Source organism: Struthio camelus, chromosome 1 (genome assembly GCF_040807025.1).
Source record: "Struthio camelus isolate bStrCam1 chromosome 1, bStrCam1.hap1, whole genome shotgun sequence".
NCBI classification, from domain to species: Eukaryota; Metazoa; Chordata; class Aves; order Struthioniformes; family Struthionidae; genus Struthio; species Struthio camelus.
Genome location: NC_090942.1, coordinates 221,234,668 through 221,260,914, shown reverse-complemented (window position 1 = coordinate 221,260,914; position 26,247 = coordinate 221,234,668). Strand labels below are relative to the sequence as shown.

The 26,247-nt window shown below is 44.5% G+C and overlaps 1 protein-coding gene across 3 annotated transcripts; it reads right to left on the bottom strand.

The window, feature by feature from the left end:
- Window positions 1–3,338: 3,338 nt before the first annotated feature.
- On the bottom strand, window positions 3,339–21,307 carry LRRC32 (leucine rich repeat containing 32). Of its 3 annotated transcripts, none has more exons than XM_009688307.2 (3): window positions 16,216–16,685; window positions 12,076–12,166; window positions 3,339–7,159 (listed from the first exon to the last, which is right to left on the bottom strand). In XM_009688307.2, the coding sequence occupies exons 1-3, from the start codon at window positions 16,242–16,244 to the stop codon at window positions 5,219–5,221; spliced, it is 2,061 nt and encodes a 686-aa protein (XP_009686602.2). In that variant the 5' UTR covers window positions 16,245–16,685; the 3' UTR covers window positions 3,339–5,218. The 3 variants fall into 3 exon arrangements, with proteins under 3 accessions (XP_009686602.2, XP_009686603.2, XP_009686605.2); XM_009688308.2 differs by lacking the exon at window positions 16,216–16,685 and adding an exon at window positions 21,177–21,307 and having other exon boundaries at window positions 3,345–7,159; XM_009688310.2 differs by having other exon boundaries at window positions 3,345–7,015.
- Between the last annotated feature and the right edge of the window lie 4,940 nt (window positions 21,308–26,247).

Sequence of the window (26,247 nt, the reverse complement as noted above, 5' to 3'; positions counted from 1 at the left end):
GTTTCACCCCGTCTCCTTGGTTACCATCATTTCTATCACCATCCATGAGTTGAGGTCTTCCTCTGTTTACATGCGTTGCATATTTGTGAGTAGTTAGCATGTCACCCAGCCAAGGTGTCCACATCTGCCCCTGCTCCACATAACTCAGCTCTGGCAGGCTCTGTGTAAAGCTTTTCCCATCCCTCTCTCTTGGATGCTCTTCAGTTTCCAGTTACACTTCTCGATTACTAGTTGTGAAGAACTGAACTCAACTGTACTGAAAACCTTTTTCTCTGTTCCATTTTCTTTCCTTTTTTCATTTCTTGTTCTATCATCCCTCCTTTCTGCTCCTCTATTCTCTACCTCCTAGGATACCTCCTCACTTTTCCACGAAAAGAGAAGGTCTGAAACTTCACAGATGTCTTCTTACCCCTTAGATCAAGGGAAGGTGGGTAGGTGCATGTTACTGCCTGTTCCTCTGGAGTGCTTCCATATCTCCACTGCTTTGAGGGAATTACGCTTTATTTCCTTCCTATCCCTTTGCTAACCCTCAGCTCTCTGAAGGCTGGTAGTGCCTCTCATCCCTATTTCCTTCCATTTCCTGGCAAGCTCTGTCTGGCCCCTCACCAAGTCATGACCTGCAAGACCAAAATCTGCTCTGGCTGGGTAAATGTAGCGTTTCCAGAGAGCTACAAACCCTAGACTTTATTTTTGTTTATTCCTTATGGTTACTTTTCCTTTTTCACCCAAATTAAGCCACAACTGTAGGTAAAGGATTATTCTGCCAATGAGGAGATATTTAACTCAGTCTTTCTAAGATCAGGCTATAGGGCAGAGCAGGCATTATTAGGTAGCTATATTTCAACTCTTTAAATGCTCAACACAACTTTGATGCAGTGGACGACTGTCCTCATCAGTGAGGAAAGCTGTAAGCGAAAGAAGGGAATATCAATCAGGGCAGTGGCTTATATGAGACGAACTAAAGGAGTCTGGTTTTATAAAGAGACACACTCAGTTCTCTGGAAAATCAGGCTTTCAGGGTTTCAGGATTTGCCAGATACAGGCCACAGATTAAGGCGTCTGAAAGAAATCGTTAATTATGTCTGAAAATCTTGATCAAATTGTTCCACACAAACAGGCATGAAATGGGAATCTTCAGGCACCAGTATAACCAGCTGCTCATTATTATAGATGATCATTTAGCACAGGCTGTTCTAATTTAGCTTAAACAAAGTTAATCGTCCAAGTGTGATGTATTTTTTGTCCTAGTCTGTGTGTATTTGTACTTTTGCACATGTGTGCACAAACAGAATTGATAATTGTTTATGGAAAATAAAGATATGGCCAGAGCATACTTTGCCATGCAAGGTGAGACATATGTTTTTCTCTCGTATTGAGGTACAGAAGGTGATTCAGGCTATGATTTTGGTTTATTTCTTCCCCAGCCATGTAACAAGGTATAGAATGGTTAGGGGCATAGACAAGAACACAAAAGCAAATGCTCTGGGCTCCTGAAATATCAGGAGGCACTTTCTGGTTTTGATACTAGTCCACAGTGGCTAGTCCATGGCTGACTGCAGTCCTTGCAGAGAGCTCTGTCACCAGTGGATCTGCTATTAGAGCAAATAATTCTCAGTAGCCATGGTTGTGCCTCATTGTTTTTCCTGTTGCACTATCAGGATGCCTAAAGATGCTTGTATGATAAAGGTAAAGTTAATTCCTGAAGAGAAAAGGCTTGCCAGGACTCTGTACGGTGTCCGCTTAAGTTCTCAAGAGAGGACATTGACTGTGTTAAGCATCTCCCTTGGGGCCTCCACTGAAGATAAGAGGTTCTGGTACTCTACATGGGTATTAGGTTAGGCTTTACTGGAAAGAGTCACTCCTTTGGAAGACGAGACTTCTTTTCCGTGGATGACCAGCATGAGTCATCACTTGCTGAACTTTTAAGGACCCTCTTGGGGATTTTCTAGTTCCTCTAGAGCTTTTATCTACCTGACCTCACAGCAGAGAATCATTTCTGGGAACAAACCAGAGAGAGGAACCACTCAGTGTCTGAGTGTAACGGATCATGGTAGGGAACGTTTGAAGAAGATCTGGTGTCTGAGCCTGCCCCTTGCAAATCTCTGCAGAGAGGAAGTCACCTGCTGCTTGCAACAGCTGAAAAAAAATTGTATGGGTTGTTTAAACCCCAGGCACTGCACTATGGATCCTGGAAGGATATTCTCTAACATAGTAGCATGAGTTCTCTTTGCATTAACAGGTGCAGCTGCAGGAACTTTATGAAATAGTAGGGAAAAGAGACTGTAAATTTAGGTAACAAAATCATCTTCACAGCAGCCTGTATTCTGCACACCTATTAGATGGACCTGACTTGGGGGAAGATGTGTGATAAGTGAGCAGTGTTATATTTGATCCAAGATCACGCATACTGGCATCTGGGCTTCTTGCAGGCACAAAAGCAGCTGGGGGAGGCAAGAGTGAAGGCTATCATCTGTGTCCCCTGAGAGCTAGCACTGGATTTTGAGGAATAAGTACTTGGAGATCTGCCATTTCTCCCTCTTTCCCCCTTCTTTGGTCCTTTATTCGTACTTCCTTTCCCTTTGCTCTCCCTCACGTTCCTCATCCCATCTACAATAAGGCAATAGGCCAGAGTGGGCTCATGTCACTTCTCTATTGCTTATGCTGCTAGCAGAGAAATCCAAGTGAACCACGCTGCACGTTACTCCTGGGGCTTATTCCTCGAGAAATCTGTTTTTGCTCCCATGGAAGTCAGTGTGAGTTTAATTAGTCTCAGATGTCTAGTAATAGCAAGCACTTCCTTTTTATTCTTTCGGTAGAGCCAAACAAAAGCAGTGTTAAAACTGTTAATTAAATGGGTTTGGCTCTGTCATCAGGTTATTAACTAATTCCAGTCGTGGCAGCCAAGCTAATACTGGTTGATGAGATATAATCTTGCCGTGTTCGACACAAGATGCACGAACTCAATGTGTGGCTAAATCAGCCTGTGCTTGGATGTGCGGATCTGCTTACTTTCACACCAAGAAAAAGCTCATTGACTTCGGCACTGGACTTTCAACTAAACCCTGGATAGCTGCTTGTGCAGACTTTCTCCTGAAAGAACATGAGTTTGAACCAAAGCGTAGTGTTGGCTTTAGTAGATGTCAGATCAGGCCCTATTGCTGCTAACTCTCAACACAAGTGAATTACTCCGACACCCCTTGCCTCAATCTTCATTTGACTTCCTTGATATTCACTAGTTGCACTCTTAAATATGGACTAGAAGATTAAAAAAAAAAAAAGAAAAGAAAGCCTAAGGTGAAGTCTGAACGCCATAGAAGAAATAGGAAGACATGGCTTTTCATCTGTGGAGTATTCCAAGCTGGTGCTTTAATATATTCACATCTCTGTGTATTTTACAAAATCTTGAAGGTGTTTTTATTGTACAAAATCCCACAATGAAAACTACCAGCCAGTTTCTTACATAACTGCTTTAAAAATAGAACTATACATTCTTTTGTAGTGTGTTAATTTTGACATTCACTAGCTGGAAGAAATGGAAGTGGAGCAGCAATCTGATTCTGAGTTAATTACCTGGATAGGTTTTGGTTAGACCTCTGTTTCTCTTTAGTGCCATAACATACAGTTCCTGGCATTAACAGAAACCCTGATACAGCTCTTTTGGAAGCCACTGGACCCCTGTATGATCAGGTCAGGTGTTACTGAGTTTATTTTCACTCCAAAAGTGTGAATCTGCTATCAGAGTACAGGGCATAACATAACAGTCTGCTTTTAGTAATGTAATGGGTTGGCCGTGTTAAACCCATCACAGAACGAGGGATTACATAACTTTTCATGCAATCAGTCCTCTTGACCATAGTCTCTTTTTGGATAGAGACAGTGAACCTGTAATCTGAATAATGGCCTGGAAGTAGGTTCCCTTTACATTTTTTTCACCCTCATATCTTTAAAACACCTTCTTGCTGTCTAACCTCCTGTGACCTTTAAACTTAGATATATATATATTTTTGCATTGAAATGCAGTCATATGCAGTGAGTTCCCAACGGTCTTCCTTAGAAATATAAACATGTCAGTCCAACATTAGCTGGTTGAAATTCATTCTCTAAGATTTTTTTTTAAAGTGTTCACCCAAGAGATGAATTTCTTCACATTAAACCCAGTTAAATATGTATTGCACGCAAGGGTGAAATTTATATTCTTTGAGTCGAACTGTGGAACTTTCATCTTCAGAGCAGATCTGGGTAACGTAGATCTGGGCAGCAGAGCAGATCTGTGGGTAATGCAGAGTGCAGCTGTTTCACACCTGAGATTTCTGTTGCATTGCTCGTAGGTATTCAGGTGTAGGTGACAAGATGGGTGTATCTGGTCACTTCTCTCTCTGGTGTCTTGTCCCAGTGGCTGGATCGATGTCCTGCAAGTAAAAGGAGATATCCAAAGAGAATCTCCTACAATTAAAGTCTTTGGTTCCCACGGACAGCTGTGGAATTTCTAAATGGCAGTCATGAACACAACAGACTAGCATGAAATGTGGTTTCCTTGTTTAGCTACACTGTTTTTGCTTTGGAACTCACGAGAGATTTGCAACCAAATTCAAAGAGTGCGTGATCATATTTTGATCCGCACTGGTGTTGGTTTGTATGATTTCAGCTTAAGAAGGGTTAGGAACTGTTTTTTTTTTAACCGCTAAGGAAAAAGCAAAGTTCAGGCCAAAGTGAAATACCTCATGGAGATGCATCGTTTTGTGAAGCTTCATGAAGCTACCCCACCTGGCTGATGTCAACTACCCTAATGACCGTCATAAAAAGGTGATTCAGTTAACATGCTCCATTTATAAAAATTCTTTCTATGCAGATGACATCAGCAAAGTTATCTCTGAGTTTAATGAAAAGTTTCAAGACCTCAAAGTTTTTTTTTCTTTTTTTTTTTTTTTTGTCAGATTTAAATTACTCATCCCTTACAACAGCAGAGCTTTACAGGGGTCTCTGCTACTGCTGTATAAACTTTTTAGATAGATCTGCTCGTGAATGAAGTAAGTGCAAAATATGACAAATTCTCCATTCATTCCCCACAAGCTAGAGCACTATAGTGGTGCAGTTCAGGGGAGTTTTGAAATGGTCTTAAAATCCACAGTTAAAAATCAAAGACAATATTTTTACCCTTCATTTCTACACACTTGCAGTGTAGCACCTGATTTCTTCAGTTGTCAAGGCATTGTGTGTGCTATGCTTTAAACTGATGGCTAAAGTTCTGCCTGCGGAAGCAAAAAAATGAACCCACTCCAATGATGATCACGGATAACACCAAAACAAACGTTAATATAATCAGAAAGTTGATTTTCTTTAGATCCTCTTTCTCACAGTCTTCTGGTCTAATGTTCCCAATGTGCATTTCTTCCTGGTACCCGAAGTTCTGAGTGTACTGGCATGTTAAGTGCTCTACATTGAGGATCTGGACATTTTTGTTCTGGATCATTGATGATAGCCAGATATTTCCACAACAATTGAGTGGGTTCCCAGTGAGATACAAGTTCTTAAGAGAATTTTCTAATGCTAAAATATTGCTGCTCTGTAGCGCGCTAAACCTGTTATTCCGTAGGTCCAGAATTTCCAGGGGAGAGTCACTACCCCATGTAGGGAGCCAATTCAGCTGATTTTCAGAGAGATTTAAATGTTTAAGGTGACTAAAACAAGGCAAGTCAATATTTAATTCTATCAGGCTATTGCCATGTAAATACAAATATTCTAGTGACCTTTCCAGTCCTGATAGCGCTTTAACTTCTATTTTCAGTCCTGGATTCATGGAGAGATCCAAGACAATCAGGGAAGTCTTATAGAAAGTGTATGCTGGTAGGATGGTCAACATATTGTCAGCTAGGTACAAGTACTGCAGAGCAGGAGAATCAACAAATGATACACAGCCACTTTCCTCTCCAGCGAGTCTTTGCTTAGCCAGTCCTGAGTACATGCTGCAAAGGCTGATATTATTGCTCTGTAGATTAAGCAGTTTGAGGCTAGGAAGACGTGAAAAGATATCCACCTGCAGGGTCTGAAGATGGTTGTTTTGAATATAGAGCTCCTTCAAATTTGACAATGTGCCAGCATCGAGGAAAAGGTTCTGCAAAGCGTTGTAGCTCAAGTCAAGGATGGCTAGGGAGATCAATGTGCTGTCATAAGTTACTGCAAAAGTCTGGAGACAGTTTTTACTGAGATTAAGGGTGTGAAGGGACAACATTGATTCAAAGAACTCATTTGGAATAGATTTGATTTCATTATAACTTAAGTCTAAATATACGAGTTGAGATAAATAAAGAGAACTTTTATTTCTGCTTTGCTTCTGATCAAGAAGATGAAAAGATGCATCTAGCCAGTCTTTCTCCATATAGTCCATTTTATTATGAGGGGATTCGGTAGTGAGCTGAATTAAATTCTTTGATAAATTCAGAGTTACCAGCTTGTTCACTTGCGGGAAGACTGGGAAGGCCTGCAGTTTGTTTTCACTCAGATCCAAGCATCTTAAGCTATACTCGTCCTCTGACTTTGTGGTATGGAAGGTCTCAATGCTGTTCCTGCTAAGGTCAAGTACCTCCAACTGCCTGAGGTTGAAATCAGAGATGCAAGTAATCGAATTCATGGAGAGATTGAGTTTGGAAAGGTTCGCTAGAGTCTCAAAAGCACCTTCTTCTATTTCCATGATGATGTTACTCTGGAGATCTATCTCCAGAAGACTGGGAGATCCCTGAAACATCTTCTGTGATATCATTATAATACTGTTGTCTGCCAAGGAAAGATACCGCAGTGCTGGAGCTTCTTTAATGAAATACTCAGCCATCCCGTTGTAGAGACTGTTGTGGGACAAGTCCAATATTTCCACCTTGGGTAAAAGTCCAATCCCCTCTGTCCCATTCTGAGCAAACTCATATAAATGGTTGTTGGCTAAATTTATTTCCCGCAACATCGTCATGTGTGCAAAGACTCCGGGCTTGATGAAGCTTATCTGGTTAGAGCTTAAATCCAGGCACTGGAGGGAAATATAAAATGATAACGGTATTTCAGGGATACTTTGAATCAGGTTTCCGGACAGATCTATTTTGTTTACATTCAGATGGAGCTCATGAGGGATTTGGTGAAGGTCTTTGCTGTGGCAAAATGCCTGCATGTTTGCCTGCCAGAAAAAGAGAGAAAAGGGGTTGTCACCTGAGAAATGAACAATAGCGTTGGATGAAATTTAAAATAACATTCAGCACCCATTCACATTCTTCTTCTGAAACATTGGTCGTCATATTGTTTTCTTTAAGCGTTCAGACAGCAAGCACAACAGTCCTAACACTTCTTTGCAACTAACAGTTTGTACTCATTTCATTTTAAAGACTCTTCTGACTTAGACTAGTAGAGGGGTTCTTCAGCGTGGGATACCTGCTATAACTTTGTCTGTGATCTCTCCTATATAAATAAACCCACCTGAGAGGAGAACTGGATCAGTAGATTATAGAGATCTAGTATCTAAAATTAGATCTGAAAAGAAACTCTCTAAAGAGATCACCTAGCCTAACCTTCAGCAGCTGAACCTGAGAAGGTTGTCCTTTTTTTTTTTAACCTTTTTCTCAGGATCATTTTAAAAGACCCAAGTGAAGATGTTTCCCCTTCTTCCATTGCAGTCAAACATTGTTTCCTCACTTTTATTGTGATGTTTATATTTTCTCAACTTCACCCTAAAACACTGCACTAGATTTTGCAATTTTTACTTGCAATGGTAAGTGGCATTTAAAGAGCTCCTCTCTGTTGATAGGGTAGCTCCCAAAGCAAACCATGGAGAAACATCTAAGGATCCTATGGAACACACCCTCTCTCCTTGTTAGTCACATCTCTCAGGTATTTGTGATCACGTCTTCCTTTAGCCATGGCTTAGTTAAGCAATGCATTTTTAATCAAATGATTCCTTCAACTACTCAAACACTTCTGATGCAAACGTCTAAACTTATCCAGTTTTTCCCATCCATACTCATCCTTCTCCAAAGGCAACAATTCCCTTCTCCTGGCATGGGAAACATACCTTGTGCAGCTGTCCATACAAGACCCTTGGGATACAGCAGGGAGAAGACAGATCATCTAAAGCCACGTTTTGAGGGGGAAAATGCTGTGATGTGCAATGGGAGGATCATGCCCTTTGAGGTCACTTTTTGGCAGCAGGGTAGAGAAGAACTCAAGTGTTAAAGTCAAATTCATCTCCTAGATGCAAGTCGGAGGATTTGTTGCAGCTAGGACTGAATCTGTGTCCAGAGCAGAATTTGGAGTTATGCTCCTAAGGAACATTGGAAACATCAAGATAATCACCCTTGCATAAATGTCAAGCTGTATTTTGTTGTTAAGGAGAACATATAACAGCAGGAGGAAGTGGAATGCAAAAGGCTTAGGCAGCATTTAATTTACTGAAGGAAAACTCTCGTTACGAATGTATATGGGTGACCGGGTCATGTACTGTTTATAGAAAGATCAGAAAGAAAAGAAAGAAAAGGTCTGTTGAATCTTAACTTCTGTTGAGAAACAGAACTCAGATTCCATGACGTAAAGCTTTGTATTAATTTTTCTGACTTGAAAAAAAAAAAAAAAATCCTGTCCCCCAAACATCTGTTTCATGCAAACCTCTAGGTGGATGAACTGGCAGGTCTGTTTAGGAGAAGTAGGGTAATAGCCAGCATTTCGTGAATCTCTTTTGCATCATGTGAGTTTTGGAAACTGTGCATAAATGCACTAGAGAAATGTAACAGCATATCCAAGCTCTGGGTATAGACAGGCTGCTCTGCTGTCCTTCCTATGATACATCTTGATCCCAGATAAACAGCCTATTAAAATCTGAGCCCCCCTTCCCTTTTTACCTCCCGTCCACTGAGATCTCCCCCAGCTAAATGAATTAGAAAAAAGAGAGATGGGAATATTCTCGCTCCCCGTAGCCATTAGTTCTTTCCTGCAAGGCCACTGTAGAGTTACTCGTCTTGCGCTAAAAGGGGGAAAAAGTTGAGTTAAGCCCAGAGGCCCAAAGAATAGGGAGGAAGTCTCATTTTGTTCAGTTTGAGGAAGAGGGAGAAGTCAGAAAGTTGCAAAAATCTGGAGCAAAGCAGGAGCAGCAGTTTTGCAGCCCAAGACAGAACGACAAATTTCTTCCCACACTTTGAGCCAGAGCTCAACAAGTGTTGAGCACCCTCTGCTCCCCCTGGGTGCTCAGCACCGTAGCCAAGGCCTGATTCAAATCCCATCGACATCAGGCAGCTGGTTTCCACTGATGTCCCTGAGGGTGAGGTCAGTCCTAGTTCTCCTAGTTCTGCCTAGTTCCTAGGCAGAATTGGGCCTTTACTCTGCGTGCGCTGAACCCTCCAAGTGGTAAAAGGATGGATAAAATCCATACCCCACACTGTGTGCCATTTGCTTCTATAACATTTCCCCTCCCATTTTTCTGACTTTCATTCCTTTTCACTAACTATTTTGATCCTTGCTGCGTTTCTTATCTTGTCAGTTCTGCACTGTGTTTTCTCCCCTGGGGCTCAGACTGCATTAATTTTGTTCTCATCAACACCAGGAAGAAAAGATGAAGCACATCTCCATGGGACAGAGTGAACAGCATCTGTTTGCGTGTGCGTATCGCCTTTCCTCCCCCGGTAGCCCAGTGGGTTGGCAGCCTGGGGCTAGAAAAGAGGTTTTTGTCTGTCTCGTGTTCCCACTTCATCAGCTCTGCCAGTGCTGCCACCTGTTCGTTTAAAGCCCATTGGCAGGAGACACTGTAGGGTGGAGAGCGCTGGCCCATCCGGTGTCTGGTTCCAGTCAGGTGCTGCCCTAAAAACTGGCCCCACGACCCTAAAGCTGAGGACCGTTTCCAGCCCCGGCTTCGTGGCTCAGCACTGGGTGGATGTTGTCGTCCACCTGAGTAAGAGCCCCGCAAACGAAGCAGCTGGATCCAAGCTTCTGCCTCGTTCTCCCGTATCAGTTTGTGATTGTTTGAACCACAGAATTTGGAATAGAGCCACTTGGCGCTGACTTGCACTTGCTAGGAGTTTATGTCTTTTCTCCAAAAGAATTTCACAGGTAGAGAAGCTCAACTACATAACCAAACCATAGCAGTTTACCAAGGTGCCATGTATTGGCTAACCTGTGGTGGCTGGTTATGCATTCTTGCGCTATCTCAATCATGCAAGGTAACGTACAGTTAACCAAAACCTCTTCTCTTATATGAAGCGTTTGGAAACTCCTTCCTTGGCAGGTAAGAGGAACTTGTAGAAACACCTTACTCTGGGAGGGAATATATGAACTAGAGGGAACCTCTGTCCTTGCAAAGTAAAGTGAGCTGGGTTGAACCTCTTTCCTTGACATTTAAGCTGTGCCTTATTCTCTAGGAAATGGGTAGATTGCTGACAGTTATCTTGGCTCAGCAGATGTGTAATAACTTGTTAAATCAGTGCAGCTCACTCCCGTGGCAGGGTTGTGATTTGGATTGTTTATTTACTAAAACCTCTTTGACAAGGCTTTGGTTGAACAAAACGAACGCCAGTGGTGAGTCAGAGAAGGGTACAGGTTTCTGACTCATTCACCTCCAGAAGATCTGGAATGAAAGTTTCCATTTCTGATCTTTTGCCACTTTAAAGGTGTCACCACAGGGAAAGTAACATGTAAAACAGTGAGACTGTGATGAAAAATCACACCGTGAAATAACAGGGACTCCCAGTGGGCTTGTCAGCTAACTCAGTAGCTCTCTCTTTCTATAAGCAGAGCGGAAACGTGTTTGGATTTATACCCTCCTACTTTCGTTGGACCAAGTGCTCAGAAAATGAGGTCTAGTAAAGCGCCATTGAAATTAGCAATGCTGAGCTATTAATTTATACCAGATGAGAATCCCAGCCGCTGACTACAGAGCGTTTTCCGTCAGTACTGAATTTATCCCGGCTTCATTGCGTTGGGTTTTTGGCCTGCGCAGTTGGCCTGCCGAAAGCAGTTTACAGTGGAGTTGTGGAAACAAGCAAATGTTTACTTCTCAAGGCTCAGCCCGATCTGTGACCCATCAAGAAATGGGACGGGGCAAATCTCCTTGGATTTCTGCGTGTCTCACCCTGAGTTCATGTGACTGTGATACATGGGACCCAAACTGTCATGTTTACAGTGGTTTCATCAGTCTTCCCTGGCCAGCCAATGAACTGAGCTACCCAGTCACCTTCCCAAGATCTTTTTATATATACTAGGTCTTAATTTCTCTGGAATTCAGGAAGTGCAGTAATACAGCAGGGTGGGCAGGAATGGAATGAGTCCCATAAGGGAGATTTGTACAGCTAGCAAATTATTTTTTTTCCCTATTTTGGAAATTCTTGGGGATTTGTGCTGAACAGCTTCAACATTCAACAAAATAGTTTAGTGTTTTTAAATGGCCTGTTACTGTCTGCAGCACTGGGATAGGGAAGGGAGTGAGCAAAGAGAAAATCGAGTGTGAAGAACACTTACAATACCGTAGCAGGCGCTTGCAAAACTTCAAGGGGCAAATTCTGCGTGGGAGCCAGAGGCTTTGTCACTTTTCTCACCCCCAGCTGAAATTAGGAACAACTCCACTGGAAGCAATGCAGTATCAGGGCAGAGGAGATCAGACTCAGTGTTGTTACAAAAGGAGGACTGATATGGACGTATTTCACAGGAGATGCTTTATTGAGATTACAATGTGACTTAGGCCTAATATAAAGAAGTAGAATTCAGGTCTAAGTTCTTTTTCTGTCTCCGTTACAGATCCTCTGTACAGTCTCGGGGAAATCAGGTCATATTTCTGTCAACTACTTCCCCCTCAGAAAAAATGGAGACAATAATCCTTCCGTTTTGCCACCCTTTACATGCTGTTGCTATGGCAAGGAACAGATGCTGCTTGGGAACAGTTTGCAGAGCATCCATTAGCCTAGCAAAGCCCACCTCTGCATCCCAGGAGAGGTTAGTCTTGGGGGGCACCTTGGGCTTCCCTTCGCAGAAAGTTATTCAGTTATTGCTGTAGCGCCCGTAACGGGGGGATCGCCACCTCGTCCGGGTTCGGAAGGGGCCTGTGCAGGGAGATACACTTACCACTTCACAGGATGTCCCCTCCATGGGCCGATGGTTGGAGATCCCTCTGTTCACCACTGCCAGGAAGAAGATGACGTACAGTTTCATGGTTCTGCGGGGGAAAGTGATCATGGTTAGACTGCAAATTCAACACAGCGGTCAGCTCGCGCAGGCATGCAAAAGCTGGCGCCAGAACATCTTCTAGCACGGAGAGGCATGTATCCAGTGCAACAAAATTAACCCATCAACATACCTTCAAGCCTAGTGAGGAAAAGAGAGATTTATATGAGGACTTGAAAGGAAGGTCCAAGGCATTTCACGGGATTTCCCTAGTGTGATTTGAGCTGCTACCTGGATGGTACCCAGGTCACCCACCTAACTCCACGCACCCAAGCTGAGCAGTGTTGCCTGGCAGCATGGAGGAAGACAATCATCGAAGGGAGGGTTGCCTTCCAGAGCCACCTCTCTCTCTATATATAGAGGCAGCTCAGGTACTTTTAACTAGTACTTTGGGTTGCCGAGTCCCGGCCGAAGGGACTGGGTGTCACTAAGAAGTAACAAATGCTGGGAACAGTTTCCACAAGTTTCCACTCCTCTCATCACAAAGCATCAAAGTTTTTACATGCTCATTAGTCCTAGCACATCCAGATTTGATGGGCTAATATAAACAGCTTAAATAATGGACTGAGAACTTTTTGTTCAAATCTTATTTTCCATTTTATACAACCCAGGTATGGGCAGACTTTTAAACAGATTTGAAAGCGGATGCCTTAGAAAGAGCACAGATACTAAATGGAATGGATTTGTTTGAAATGAAGGATTCATCAGAGAGTTTAACTCTTTGGAAAGCACTCGAGAGAAGAGCATAGAAATAGCTGCAAAAAGAGCAGTCAGCACTGGTAGGCCTGTTGCTGAGCAGTGAGAGAAAAATGCTAAGAAGGGAAAGGGAAAGCATCCATTCTTCAAGAATGCACGTGTCTAGGTGGACGCTAATGGGATCTCTGAGTCCAAGCATGAGACTTCAGTGTCACAACAGGTAACTCAGAAAAAATAATGGAAGGAGTTTTTCAGGAGGAGAGGGGTCTGTGTGCGTCTCTCTCAAGTAGGCTGTTCACCAGCAAACAAGTAGTTCAAACCACTCAGTTGCAGCCCCAAAGCTCTTGAAGGGTCATTAACCTTTTAACAAATGATTCTCAGAGAGGGGAACATTTAGCAATATAAAGTTTAAGATATACAAAGCACAGCCCTGTGCAGCTGGGGAGGGTGAAGCCTTCAGGCTGCAGTGATCAAATAGAGGGAGTTCAGACTTGCAGGCAGCACCCTGGCGAAGGGCTATCAGTTCTGTTTTACAGATGGGGAAATCACAGGCGCGGGGGACTGTACCTCACTTAAAGCGAATAGATTTTATCAAAGCTGTGGATGTTCCCTTATCACGAGCACCGCTGACACAAGCTCCAGGGATCACTTGTGTATTACAGCTTCTGTTACAAACATGCTGACTTCTGCCTGTGTTTGTTTGGCCTCTTGCAGGCGGATCTGAGTCGGTCCAGCCCACATCCCGAGCCGGTGAGACACATGCTAGCTCTCAACAGGAGAACATTCAGCAGTGCTTAATTAGCACAGCTCCTGAGACTTTCCGGGAGCAAGCCTGCATCCAGCTAGCTCCAAAGCCAATCTCACTTGCATGTGCCTCCAAAAGACAGCGTCAACGTATCATTACTCAGCGGCTTCCACCCACAGAGCATCACGAGGCTGGAAGCAAAAGAGAAAAGATGGAATCGTTCCCAGCTGATGGAGATCCCTCCGCTTAGTCACTGCCTGAGGGATGCATCTGAAGCTCTGCGCTTCCACAGAGCATGGCAATTGCTGAACAGGTTCACCCGAGGGTGAGGTCTCCATGGGGCTCCCCCAGCTCACCTCCGTGACATCCTGGGACATCCATTTCTGCCAGGAGACACAAACCAGGTGCTTTCGAGCAGACTGCTCACACCCTCTGTTGCTTTCCCTTGAAGTCCCCACACCGTGACATAGTTTGATGCGTTTCTGTAGACTTCTGAGTGAAGCAACACACCTCCCTCCTCCTCCCAGCCTGACATAAGTGATGTACACTAGGAAAAGTACTGGGCAAGTTTAGGACACAGCTGCTCTATTTTTAGACTCCATATTCCTTCCATTTGAGGGAAAAAAACTGTAATGGGTGATGATCTGGGACCCCAAGATCTGGCAGGTTGTGAGTTTTTCCTCAAGACTCAACAGCATGATGAAAATCTGTTTCCTCCTCTCCAAACCCAGCCTGAATATGCTAATTCTCAAGCCTTTTAATTATTGTTTGCAAAGTGCTCCAAAAATCTTCTTGTGGAGGGAGGAACTGCTGGTAGCACCGTCTATGATGTCTTTGGTGTTCCCCCTCTGTTACACACTCCTGAGGCCTACAGGAAGTGGGTGCTTGTGGACTCTGAGCAAGGAAATTTGTCCAGGGGGTGGAGGAGAGGATGACTTTTATCATTAGTTTGCTAGAACTGAGAGAAAAGACAAACATACTGATGATGTGCAGTTGTGAAGGCGTTACTCAGAACACTCAAAAGGAAATTGTTTCTGTTTAAATGCAGTGCAATAATATGACAAATTCTCCATGGATTTTACTCACAACAGGGCACCGCCCTAACAGAGAGCGTGTCCCCCATGCTGTCCGCGGTCTACTCTGTCACACTACCAGTGCAAAAAATGGCCCCTTTGTTTCTTAAATAATAACCTTGGCACAATCCAGGGTCTTAACATGCTTTGAAACTTCATAAATTCATAAAGTAACAAGGAAACTGATATGTTTCCAACCAAGAGCATGACTTAATGGCTTGCTGTGTAAGGCAGCTCCATAGCAAGCTAGGAATCTGTCCCTCAGGGCATTGTTAGGATGACTGTCACCCTGGAGCCCCAAAGTACTGGAACCTGATGGTTTCTTCCTCAAAATATTAGACCACATAGACTCAGTCCAGAGAAGGGTAAGCCACTCCTCGTGGTATGGCGCTACATCCTCGAATTTGGAGAATCCCTTCCCAAGGTCATTTTTCAGCTTAGCTACCCAGCTGAGGAGCTTTTCTTGCTTAGATTTTCTCCGGAAGACTCTCTTGACTCTGCACCCTGGTCAGCAAGATCTTGTGTGTCCAGCACCATGTCCCCCTCCTCTCTCCCCTTCTGGCAGGTCTCAGCCACCTGCCACCTTTGCCCAGTGCAACCCTTTGACATGTTGTGGTTTAGCATCATGGACCCTTTGCTGTCAGAGGTCCTCACATTAGAGGTGCATCCCAGCACGGGGCATGGTACGGTGCTTGGTCCCATATCAGGAAGGAGCAAACACTAGACAGGGCAAAGAAGCCTGCTGAGCACAGCAGCTGTCTGTTTGCGTTGGGACTGATGGCTCTAGCCATGACTTTCAAAACCAGTCTGGGAGCAGCAAAAGCAATAACTCAACCTAAAGGAGCTTTTACTGCTGTGAGGCTTCTGCCAAGTTGAAGCAGCTTCATTCATGGTGCCAGTCTGCTCCCACTGAAAAATAGGATAAAAAATCCCAGCATTTCTCAGAGCAGGACTGAGCTTTGCATCATGTTTAATGTCACAGCTTTCCACCACAGTTTGGGAAAATTACCTAGCCCCATTCACAGTTGAAAAATACAGGTGGTGTCAGTGACACCACCAAGGAGTCTTAGCAAGCTGGTAAAATGTTCCATCATTTAGAAAAAGTATGGTGCCCAGGCAGTGTCCCTATGTCCACTTAACAGATGGGAGGGCACAAGCAGAGAAGAGCAGTGATTTGCCACAAGACACATTTGAAAACCGTGGTAGAATTAGGATTTAATCTCAGTTTGTCCAGTTCTTATGCTAGAGGAAGATTTCCCTCCATCTCTTTTATAATATTAAATTTGAAAAAAATTAATAGATGACATTTGTAAGTAACAACAGCAGCAGTTTCCAATTTTCCCCCCAAAGTATTTTTTGTTAGCTGCTTAGACAACTTATAGTGAAATTATTCTATGCCAGATAGAGGTTAAATAAAAAAGAATACGCAAAACACAAACCAAATTCCCCAAGAAATTCCTCAGACAAGACACTTTGCTTCTGTGTTAGTGCCTTCACCGTTAGAAAGAGTGAGCATTTCACATTTACCTTGTTTCAAGGGTTTCTTGCATCCCCATACACTGCTTATCATGTCTTTAAAAAGCATATCCAGGTCTTCACAACTGATTCAGTCCTGGCGCCGATGAAACTGCTCTTCAGCTTCCCATTCACCCATTCAGGATGCAAAGCGGCTTACTCGTAACTTTCGAACTACGGCATTTTGAGGGAAATAACCTTATTTGGGACAGTGTCTGCTTTAAATTATGTTGCTTGTCTTCCCTCTGATTCCTCTCCGGGCTCTTGCTGGGTCCTAGGCACCGCTGCGCGCTGAACAAAGCCAGCTACTGTATGACATCCTGCAACCCTTGCGCGGGACAGACGCGCATCAGGAAACAAGGGGATTTTGACAGAGAAATGGGCGGGATCGGGCCCCGGGTTTGCTCAGGGGAATATGTGACTTATCTTTGCCGGCTGCATTGTTTAACTCTGTGCGCGGTGCAGGCGGCGTGTTTATGTTAGGGTTTTGTGTCCGTGCGTCACATTCCTGAAGCGTTGCAGCCCTCCCACCCCGCCACCTAAATCGTTATCTGCATCTTTGCAAAAATGGCATTTGGGGATTCAAGGTTTCAGATTTGCTGTTGATAAGGAGAAAACTCACAGCTGTGCAATCTTTCCTGGAGTACATAACCCCTTTTTTTTAGTAACAGCCCTCCTGGTCCGAGAGCGCGATACCAACCTGATGGAAGGACGGGGAGTCGGTATCAGCTTCCATGCACCTGACTTAAAGCACCTTTGTGGGTTTCTCTGGGGTGATGCAGAAATTAGGGAGATTGATATGAACAAAGAAAGACCGATCCGAAAGTCTGGATGAGATGTTTAATTTTTGGCAGTGAGTACACAGTGCTCAAGCTACCAGACCCACTAGTAAAAATTCCCGTTGCAAAAGGGACACTTTTGCCATGCCTGTCAGATTGCCTGTGAGTTCAGCTCTTTATTTATTATTTTGTGCTGCCCTCTAGGGCTGGAGCAGCTGCCTAATTGCAAGTTTCCTTAGTTCATTTTCCTACTTAATCAAGACTTGCTTCTGGAAAACCTGCCATTGTGCTGATTTCCCCATTGCTGTTTCCCAACCTCGCAAGCCTGAATTGCTGCAATGCACTTCTCCTGTGGTTAAACTAACACGTCAAAGAGCGAGGCTCTTATCATGTTGTTTGCTTTTCAAAGCGCCCCGAGCATGCGAGGAGTAAATGCTACGCAGGGGCGGCCGTACATGTGGGTTGGGGAGGGCATGATGAGGTGCAAGGGATAGAAAAATCCATGTTTAGCTCTCAAGAGAACTGTTTGTCAATGAGATATTAACACAATCTGGATAGGTTCTCCTTTGCTGGACTCTCATCAGACTAGTTTTGATCAGCTTCCCCTAGCACGTATGTTCTTAAGCTTTCGTTGGTCGGAGCTGGCCACAGCACTGCCTCTTTACTCAATCGCTTTGGCGTGCTCACTAGACGCAACCTTCCATCTGCTACCCCCTTGGTGGAAGTAGGAAACTCATGTTGCAGCTGGACTTGGCCCCCAGGATTGCTGTGGAGTCCAGAAGTTTAAATGCCTTTTGGTTGCTTTGAATTTATATTTCAATTCGTCAGTAGCATGTGATATCACTTGCAATGTACAGCTACTCTTGGTGGGGAGTTTTCTCAAGGAAAACCTCAAATATTTGAGGTCTTCAAGAAAAAAAAAAACACAATATCTCTGGTGAAAGGATGTTTTGATTTGGATTTGGATAGGGAATGCAAATATCATGCATACAATGAAGAGAAGCGAATGTCTTGGGTGACTGCAGTGTCGCGTTTTCCTGCACCTGGATGTGCAGAGCAATTTGCTTTGTGAGGTCAGTGGGAAGTTTGGATTCACAGGCGAAAAAATAGCAGGGTTTTTGTTGGTGATGCTTTTTTTAAAAAGCCGTATCAGTTCCTTGAGCTAATTTACTGAACTACCGAGCAGCCGTGCCAACTGAACTGCGTGGGTGAGCCTGGACAGAAAGAAATGACAAAGCGGGAGGGAAGGGCGTCCGCCCATCCTGCTGCTCAGGACTTTGCCCCGTTGAAACTGCGACCTCAGAGATGCACCAACTGTGCTGGGAAAGGCAAGAGGTCTCTTCATCGTCTCTGCTCTTTCCCAAAGGGGATCTGAAGGGAAAAAGTTTCAAAGGCTCCAAAACATTTGGTTGGTTTCTCATTTTCAGCATTTTCATGCTTGCTCTTCTGGACTGGGCTACTCAGCAGTTTACACTGTAAAGGGCTATTGAAATATTAGCACGGCACGTGCTTGTTTCCAGGGCTATAGAGCAAGGGTCATCCCCGTCAGACAGGTTAGATCCATCAGGTAGATGGACAAGCAGGCTCTCTCACCTATTTCCAGCAGCAGTGAGGGCTTTCCCATCCCTCTGATGTCAGAGGGTTTTCAGAGCACCTGCAGTTCCGTGAAATCGGACCCTTTCTGGTTTTCTTGCGGTCTTCTCTAGGTATCACTGCTTACTTGGCTCCTACTGAAGCCAGGTGGAGCTCATGCCAGCTCTAGGCAAATCTGGCTGCACCACAAGGTGCAGCACTGGGTGCCTCTGCCACTAGCCCTGGCTCTCAGGCTCTCCCCACAACAACTTGGGGCAGGAAGGAAAAGCAAATCCCAATAGCTGGCTCTCATGAGACTGTCTGTCATCTGCTGCAGATTCCCAAGGGTTTCAGACAAACAAGAATATGTATTGACGATTATGTGACTTGAACCTCCAGACCTTTTGGAGTCTGTCCATCCATAACGTTACTGCTTTCTAAGGCACTGCTTTTGGGCTGAGCCCTGTGTCGAGCCACATGAATCAAAATCTTGAGAGAAATAAACAAAAAAAACCCTCCTTGCTTAGAAATAAGTCTGAACTGCAGGGGCAGGAGGGGGGGCAAGTCTTGATCCCTTGGACTGGAATAGCTCCTTGGTGATTCATCCCACCGGGAAACATTAATATTAACCCTATCAAAAAAAAATAAACAATCCGTGCCATCCTCAGCCAGCACCATTGGGAAGGAGGCACATCTGCAGTTCCTGAGAACTTACGACGTCTCCATAAATTCCCTCTTCTGGCTCAATTTGCTGGTGCTGTCTGCATGGTGCAGTCTTGCAGACCCACCAGGACCGCTGCCATGAGCAGACCCAGCCTCGTGGCTCTCCAGCGTCAAGTCCACACATCAAAACTGCGACACCTACACTTCATGGATCACCAGTTTCACCCAAATCAGGCCTTTCCTCCTGTCTTTTCAAGCTGCTGCCTTCCTTCCCTTTCTCACACACAGTCCTCTCTGCATGCACTTCTACCAGGCCAGGCAACCTATGACGTTTACCCCCAGCAAAAAATGATCCAGAGGACATTAGCCTTTCCGATCCCCTTGGCCAAAGGAATAAAGATAAAGTTTAGCTAGTTCCCCAACTTCCTTCACCTTTTCTTTACTCCTTTCTCCAGAAGAGAAACTGAAAATGAATAAGAATCCCACAAAGTCCGTCACCCTGGAGACTTTATAAGAGAGCAGTTGGGCAAGGGGACAGCAGCAGATGAGAAAATGAACATGCCTCAATGTACAAAACCAGCAATGAATTGGCATTTTAAGATGAAACTAAATGAAATGTTTACCCTGGAAAACAAAACTTCTGGAGCAAATTCAAATCTGGGAAAAAACTAAGAACCTTTTCTCATCAGCTTAATCTACGCATAGCAAAGACAGAGACGCTCATTTTTACACCCGCAATTTTTTCTCTTAACTGCAGGTGCATTCAGTCTTTAAGAAAAGATGTATTCAGTTTATGTGATCCAATAGCAGGTAAAATGAAGGGAGGAATTTTAGTTCTGATCTATTTGACTTGACTGATACTGAATATCCGTCCTGAGAGTTATCCATCATTCTGTTAGTAAAAGGCTAACCACTGATCTATTCGCTAAGGTGTTACTACCTGCTTTAAAAAGAGATGGCTGTTCATGAATTTTTGTTATTGGAAGTAAAATATTTTCAGTATTTTAGAATAATAATGTCATTTTAAAGCTGAAATGATTACATTTGAATAAAAAAAAATCAATTTTTCACTGTTATTTAAGTTTGGCTTTTATTTAAAGGAAACATTTGCACTTTTATGAAGAAAATAACAGGATTTACTTTTAGAAAATTATCTTTAGTTCTTATATAGGATGAGATTTTCTGGAACTTTATAATTTCCAGATTTTGTAAAAACGTTAATTCCTCATGATAAGAGTACAGATTCAGCAAAACAGCTACTATCAGCAAGTTGTCATTTACCCAAAGTGAGATCCAAGCTGTCAGGATCTTAAGAGTCGAAAAAAATAACTCTGCTGTCTCACATCTTGTACTCCAGCAAGGAGAGTCCAATGACAGCTTTAACGGTGAGAAGACCAGATGATCTCAATAGTACTCTGTGCATTTTACACGGGCACTGTGTGATTTGCCCAAGGCTATATTAGGAGTCCGTGTCGGAGAGCTTGGGTAGCAGCATTTAATCAGTGCACAGGACTGATCTTTCTGCAGCACCCTTGGTTCAGAGCTCTGTAATTCAGTAACACCGTAAATAGACTAAAATTCTGCGAAGAAAGAAAAAACGTCTGCCCGTCTTCTGCAACTGTTAACACAGAGAGTAATAACAAAAAAGGAATATGATAACAGCGTTGTTATAAACTAACCGGTGCCTCCTTAACTTAAAGGATTTAAATCACTGTAGTGCAAGTCCCTGATGAATTAAATATACAGCCATATGGATAGAGCCATTTACACAGTGCGTTTAGTCAGTTCCGCAGCCCATTCGTAAACACAGTGTATTTTATTTATACAGTACCTTCCTCATCTGTGCTATTTTTAAAGGCTGCAGCTCTAAGCCAGCGAAGCCCCGTTCCCTCTCGCAGGCACAAGGCAGCCAGCTCAACTTTCTAGCAGGCTCCCGGTTTCACCCGGTTCTCCACGTACCTGCTCCGTGGCTGGAGGAGGAGGTTTCGCCTCTGCTTGCAGCCTTCTGTCTCCGGGACTCTCCCAGCAGCCTTTCCAGCGAAAGCCGAGGAAGAGTTTCCTTGGGGAAGTCGTACCTCTGTTGCATGCCAGCTGACTAAAACTCTGCGAGCTCGGAGAGAAGTTTGAAGTCACACAGAAAAAAAATGCTCCCCATAGACTGGTCCTTGAATTCATTCCTTCGCAGTCATGAGCTCTTATATATTCCCAAGCTCCCATGAGCACGTGAATACATACCTCCGTAATAGTTTTAAAATGTGTGTGTCCTCTGCTCTTCTCTTTATTTTCCATTTCGTTCATTCAACCTTGGCTTGTTTCCTGCAGTGTCTCAGCTGGTAATTACACTCCTCTCATATTGACACATGAAACATTCTGTGAATACCACAAAAATCCCCTCTGCAGGCTTCGGTGACATATGTAGTCTCTGAAGTTCTCCATGTCTGTCCTACAGATGTGATCGTGTGCTTGGAGCTGCGTGTACTCCCAGGTATGCTGGGGCAGTGCAGGCTGGTGCTTAGGCTGGGGTAAATCACAGCAACCGAACTGAGGGCGGTGGATTTACACTGGTATAGGCACAAAAGCAAAAAAGGTCCCTTCAGGGCTACGGTCTCAGCTTCTGCAAATTGCACACAGAACAGCTGAGGTTGCAGGAGACCCCCCTGGTCCAACCCTCCTGCTCAAGGAGGGTGAGCTAGAGCACCTCCATTAAAGTGCAAGCCCTGGGCTCCAGCTATCAAGGGCCGTGCAGGGACGGGGTGTGAAGAAAGAGGGTGTATGTGAGTGAAGTGCCACAGTAGGGTAAATATGTTGCTTCAGAAATCTCAGCTAGCTCAGGTGTCTCTATGTGGCACAGCAGCGTGATGCCCAAAGGTACCCTTGGGGGAGAGGATTAATTCAATTTAATGCCTGAATGGGTAATAGCATAAATGCCTTATAAAAAGAGTGTTGGGTCAGGTTTTGGCTTCTTTTCCTTGGGTGCAAAATTCCATTTCACTTCAGAAGCGTTGCTTCTGTGTAACTGGTGGGAGACCGTAGCATCATCCGTTTTGTCTTCTTCTGCTTAGAAGAAACACCCTGACGTCTAGGCTGGTGCCACAGGTTCCAGGTCTTATTCTGTAGAAATAAAACCTCCCATGTGGTTTTGTCAGCTCCTGAATGGATCCAGGGTGCCTTAAGAGCACATTGTGTCTTGGATCCATCAACCAAGACTCCTCAGGCCACCCCCACCCCACCCTAGGAAGGACAGATGCAAGCCTCCCACCTTCTGCCCTGAGTGCACGGGGAGCTTCTCCTCCCTTGCCATTTTTGCAGTGGCGGAGGGGAAGAAATTGGCCCCGCACGTGCTTACATAACAATACAAATAGAAACCTCCACTGAGACAATGCGCTGTGCACACGGCTCCCCCCGGGGAAGGATGTCACACCTACGTGACGGATGTTAGTCACGCCGCTTCCCCTGGTAATGGAAGGCACCCTGACGTGCCGGGGGGGCATGCCAAGGAAGGACAAAGCCCGTCAGAGGAGATGTCTGGATGCAGCGGTGGGCATTTTTCCCTTTGAGACGGCGATGAACAAGCACGAGGTGAGATAGCTCTGCTGCAGAAGGGGCCCTTTGGACCGTGATATGAAACGGCAACAATTTTCCCCGAGAAAGGGGTGCTGACTCCTCTGGCCTGGAGAGCCTCTTTTCTGTCCTGTTTTCCTGGATCTGCTCAGTGAAATCCGATAAAAGCCATGTCCTTCACATTCCACGTGCCAAGGAGCTTAGTGGATCCTGCTAAACATATGCTGGGTTCCAGTCCAGAGACCTTTGCTTCTCTGCAACAGGTTACTGATCATTTTACATAGCACACAAGCCTTTGTGACTGAGAACAATGTCAGATCTGTAACATACTTGGAGACTCTAGATGAAAACATCTACAGATGTGCAAGATGTGGTTAGTTAAATATCGCAGTAAATATATTTTGCGCATGTTATTGCAATAAGTACGTAACAAGGATAATAAATTTAAGAGTAACAAGTATATAATAAATAGCAATAAGAAATTTATTATTGCAATAACCATACATATATGTATATTTATCAAAGGTCAAATCACTTAACAATTAATAATTGAAAGATTTTCCATTTACTTTTCTTGGCAACTGAAGCAGGCCCTACAGAGAAGCTTGCTTGTGTGCAGCAGTCCCAAACTCTTATTCATATCCTCAGAATAGCACTTTCATGGGACATCGTGTACCTTGAATTCTCCCTCAGTACAGAGATGAATGTCACCTATTTTTATAGGACTTCATCTACCAGAGCTCCTGTTTTACACCAAATAAAGCCACCCTCTTAGTAAATGTTACGTCTGACAGCAAGTTTAAGGATGAGCATCCCCTTGGGCCTTTGACAGCAATGCTGCTATTCCAAGAGCATCCTAAGGAGTGACAGCTCACATCAGAAACGTTTTTACCTCTAATGTATATCAACCCACTAAAAAATAGAACAGAGCAGTACCAAGATGTAAACTCTAGGCTCTGAAAGCCGTAAGGCCAAGGCCGCCCTGTGCAGCACCTGAACTAACCATCCTCCGTCTCTTCATCATGTGGCAGCATGCCTAGTGAATATGGCCGTACTGCTTGGTGTGGCATGAGCTTGACATTGTCCTGTTGGTGTACGCCTCCACTCAGCCCGAAATTCATCTTTATTTCATGCTAACTTACTTTGGCTGGGACACAGGAAGAGTTTACCAAGGCACAAGGACATATTATGACACCACCTGTCACCATGCCCACTTGATGGCCAGCTTGTTGTCACAGCAGCCAAGGCTGGAGGAGAGCTGTGGACTGACTACCTAGAGAAGTGGGTCCAATAGTATTGTCTAGGTGGTGCACGGCACATAGCAAAGAGACCCATTGCAAGAAGGATAAGTGAACCTCCTAAAAACATATTTCAACCTTATATAGAAGCCGTAGGAATTATTTCCACAGACCTTGCTGCTGTTACAGCTCCAGTTCTGGTGTGTGAGCTGCAGAGGACATGGGTCAACCTATGGCTGGTTCCCTTTGACACCTGAGGGCCGATGCTTCCAAGGTTACAACTCTCCCACTAAAGGTGTCTGTCCCAGAGAAAGATCACTGGTGCCAACCACACAGACCTAGCCTTCCTCTAGAGCAAGCTGTCTAGGTCCAGTTTACATAGCACCTGGATATCTGTCCCTGGGTGGTGTCCTCACAGTCCTAAGATTGTTATTTCACTGTTAAATTTCATTCAGAGCGTCTTTAATAAGGTAGAGAGAGCATGCGAAGCCTTCAGGGACAGTATATGAGGGTGGCACAGAGCAGAAGAAACCAAATCTAATGCAGCTCTTACAGCAAACCACCTCCAGAACTAACCCAGAGTGGATGGAACGAATGGGTTCAATGGGGAAGAAAGCCCAGAAGAGAGCTAACTAAAGTGCAATGTGGGTGACCAGAGATCAAGGCCTGAGAGTAAATATGGGAACCAGGTTATTTGGCAGCATAGATATGCCGATGCAAACCCTGCGAATGAACCTAGGGACACAAGGAGGAACATCACACTCTGAAGACTTGGAGGATCATGCTTCCAAAGCTGCTTGCAAGCACCAGCTCTGCAATCAGTTCTGCTAAACCAGCCACGCACATATGTACCTGCTCCACACTAGGGCAATAGGATGGGGCAGCTGGTTAATCCAGCTTCAAATAAGGGGCCACAGATTTGCACTGGTACAACAAGGTCAAGCTTGGCCCCTGTCCTGCCAACTGTCAGTGTTTCCCACTGTCATGGGAGAGATGAGCAGGCTTGGCTGGTGGAGCTGGCATGGAAACGAGCAGAGGAACATAAACAGAAACCAAAACTCCCAGCTACTTAGATACTCCAAGATATGACTGCCAGTATAAGCATCATTATCTTGAGATGACGTTAGTCCAGTTGGTTTTCAGAAATTATGCTAAAAAAAAAAAAAAAGAAACCAGCAAGTCAGAGATGAACTGGCAGTTTTTAATCACTTGCAAAAGATTAGCAGCTGACCACGTGCTCACCTCACGCTTAAAATAGGTTGTATCATGTCAACAGGATGCCCATCTCTAATTATAAATGATATTTCCCCAGACTAAACAAAGTTTGAACTTTTATATTTCTGTTCTGTTTCCTTCAGCTCCCTTTATAGGCTGTTCTTTTTTGAAAAATGCATGAAGAACCAGAAGGCTCCGCTCTTGCCACTGCCTCTTTTTCTGTTCCAGCTGCTATTCAGTGAAGCTTGCCACTGGGCCCATGGAGATGCATTACATGTATGCATCTACCTACCTTGATGCTGACGTTTGCAGAAAGCAGGATGAGGGTGTTGTCCTGATCACCATTAGCTGTGTTTCCTGTCCCATCTCAGCTTCATTACGTGGTGCCTACAGGTCTCAGGCATTGGGTTTTTAGTTGTCCTAGAGGGAGATGCTGCTCTTGGCCTCCCCCTGGACAAGGCCTGGCCTAGTCCCCCAGGATAGCAACCACAACCTCCCTCAGCTCCACCTGGCCTCAGACCATGAAGATATTCTCCTTGCGAGCTGCAGACAGCATCAGCGTGCAGCGAGGCAGAACCAGTGACTCCAAACACTGTTTTTTCGCTCAGTGCCCAGCAACGCTGTGAGTTTCCAGCCTTGAATATGGCACTTTCAAAATTTCCATGGTTGGGGAGTGCTTGCCCCTCTCCCTCGAGCTCTCCCCTGAGCGCTGTTTTCTCTGGTTGCAGGAAGGCAGTAGTGTCTGCATTGCTCTTTCCGTTCAGGCATGAGCCTGCTCTCTGTAGTCTGTCCTGCTCCTGTGTCACATGCTCCCCATATATACTCACATCCACTCATTTTTCTAAAGCTCAAAGTTTCTTTGATCCCAGGCTTCGCTCTGGGAAGAGTTCCTCATTCTGTCCTGCACAGAGGCCTTTTGATTGTTCCCCTGCCCCTCAGTTCACCCATAGGGATGACCAGGACACTGTTATCTTAACTCTTTGGAAGTGTTACCTTAACTTTGAAACCACAGGTAT

Excerpts from the sequence above, each read along its gene's own strand:
- LRRC32 (XM_009688307.2), bottom strand. The coding sequence starts at position 16,244 with ATGGGGATGCAAGAAACCCTTGAAACAAG. Across the intron at positions 12,167-16,215 it reads CAAGAAACCCTTGAAACAAG|AACCATGAAACTGTACGTCA; the intron begins GTAAATGTGAAA and ends TTTCCCCCGCAG. Across the intron at positions 7,160-12,075 it reads AGGGGACATCCTGTGAAGTG|GCAAACATGCAGGCATTTTG; the intron begins GTAAGTGTATCT and ends TTTTTCTGGCAG.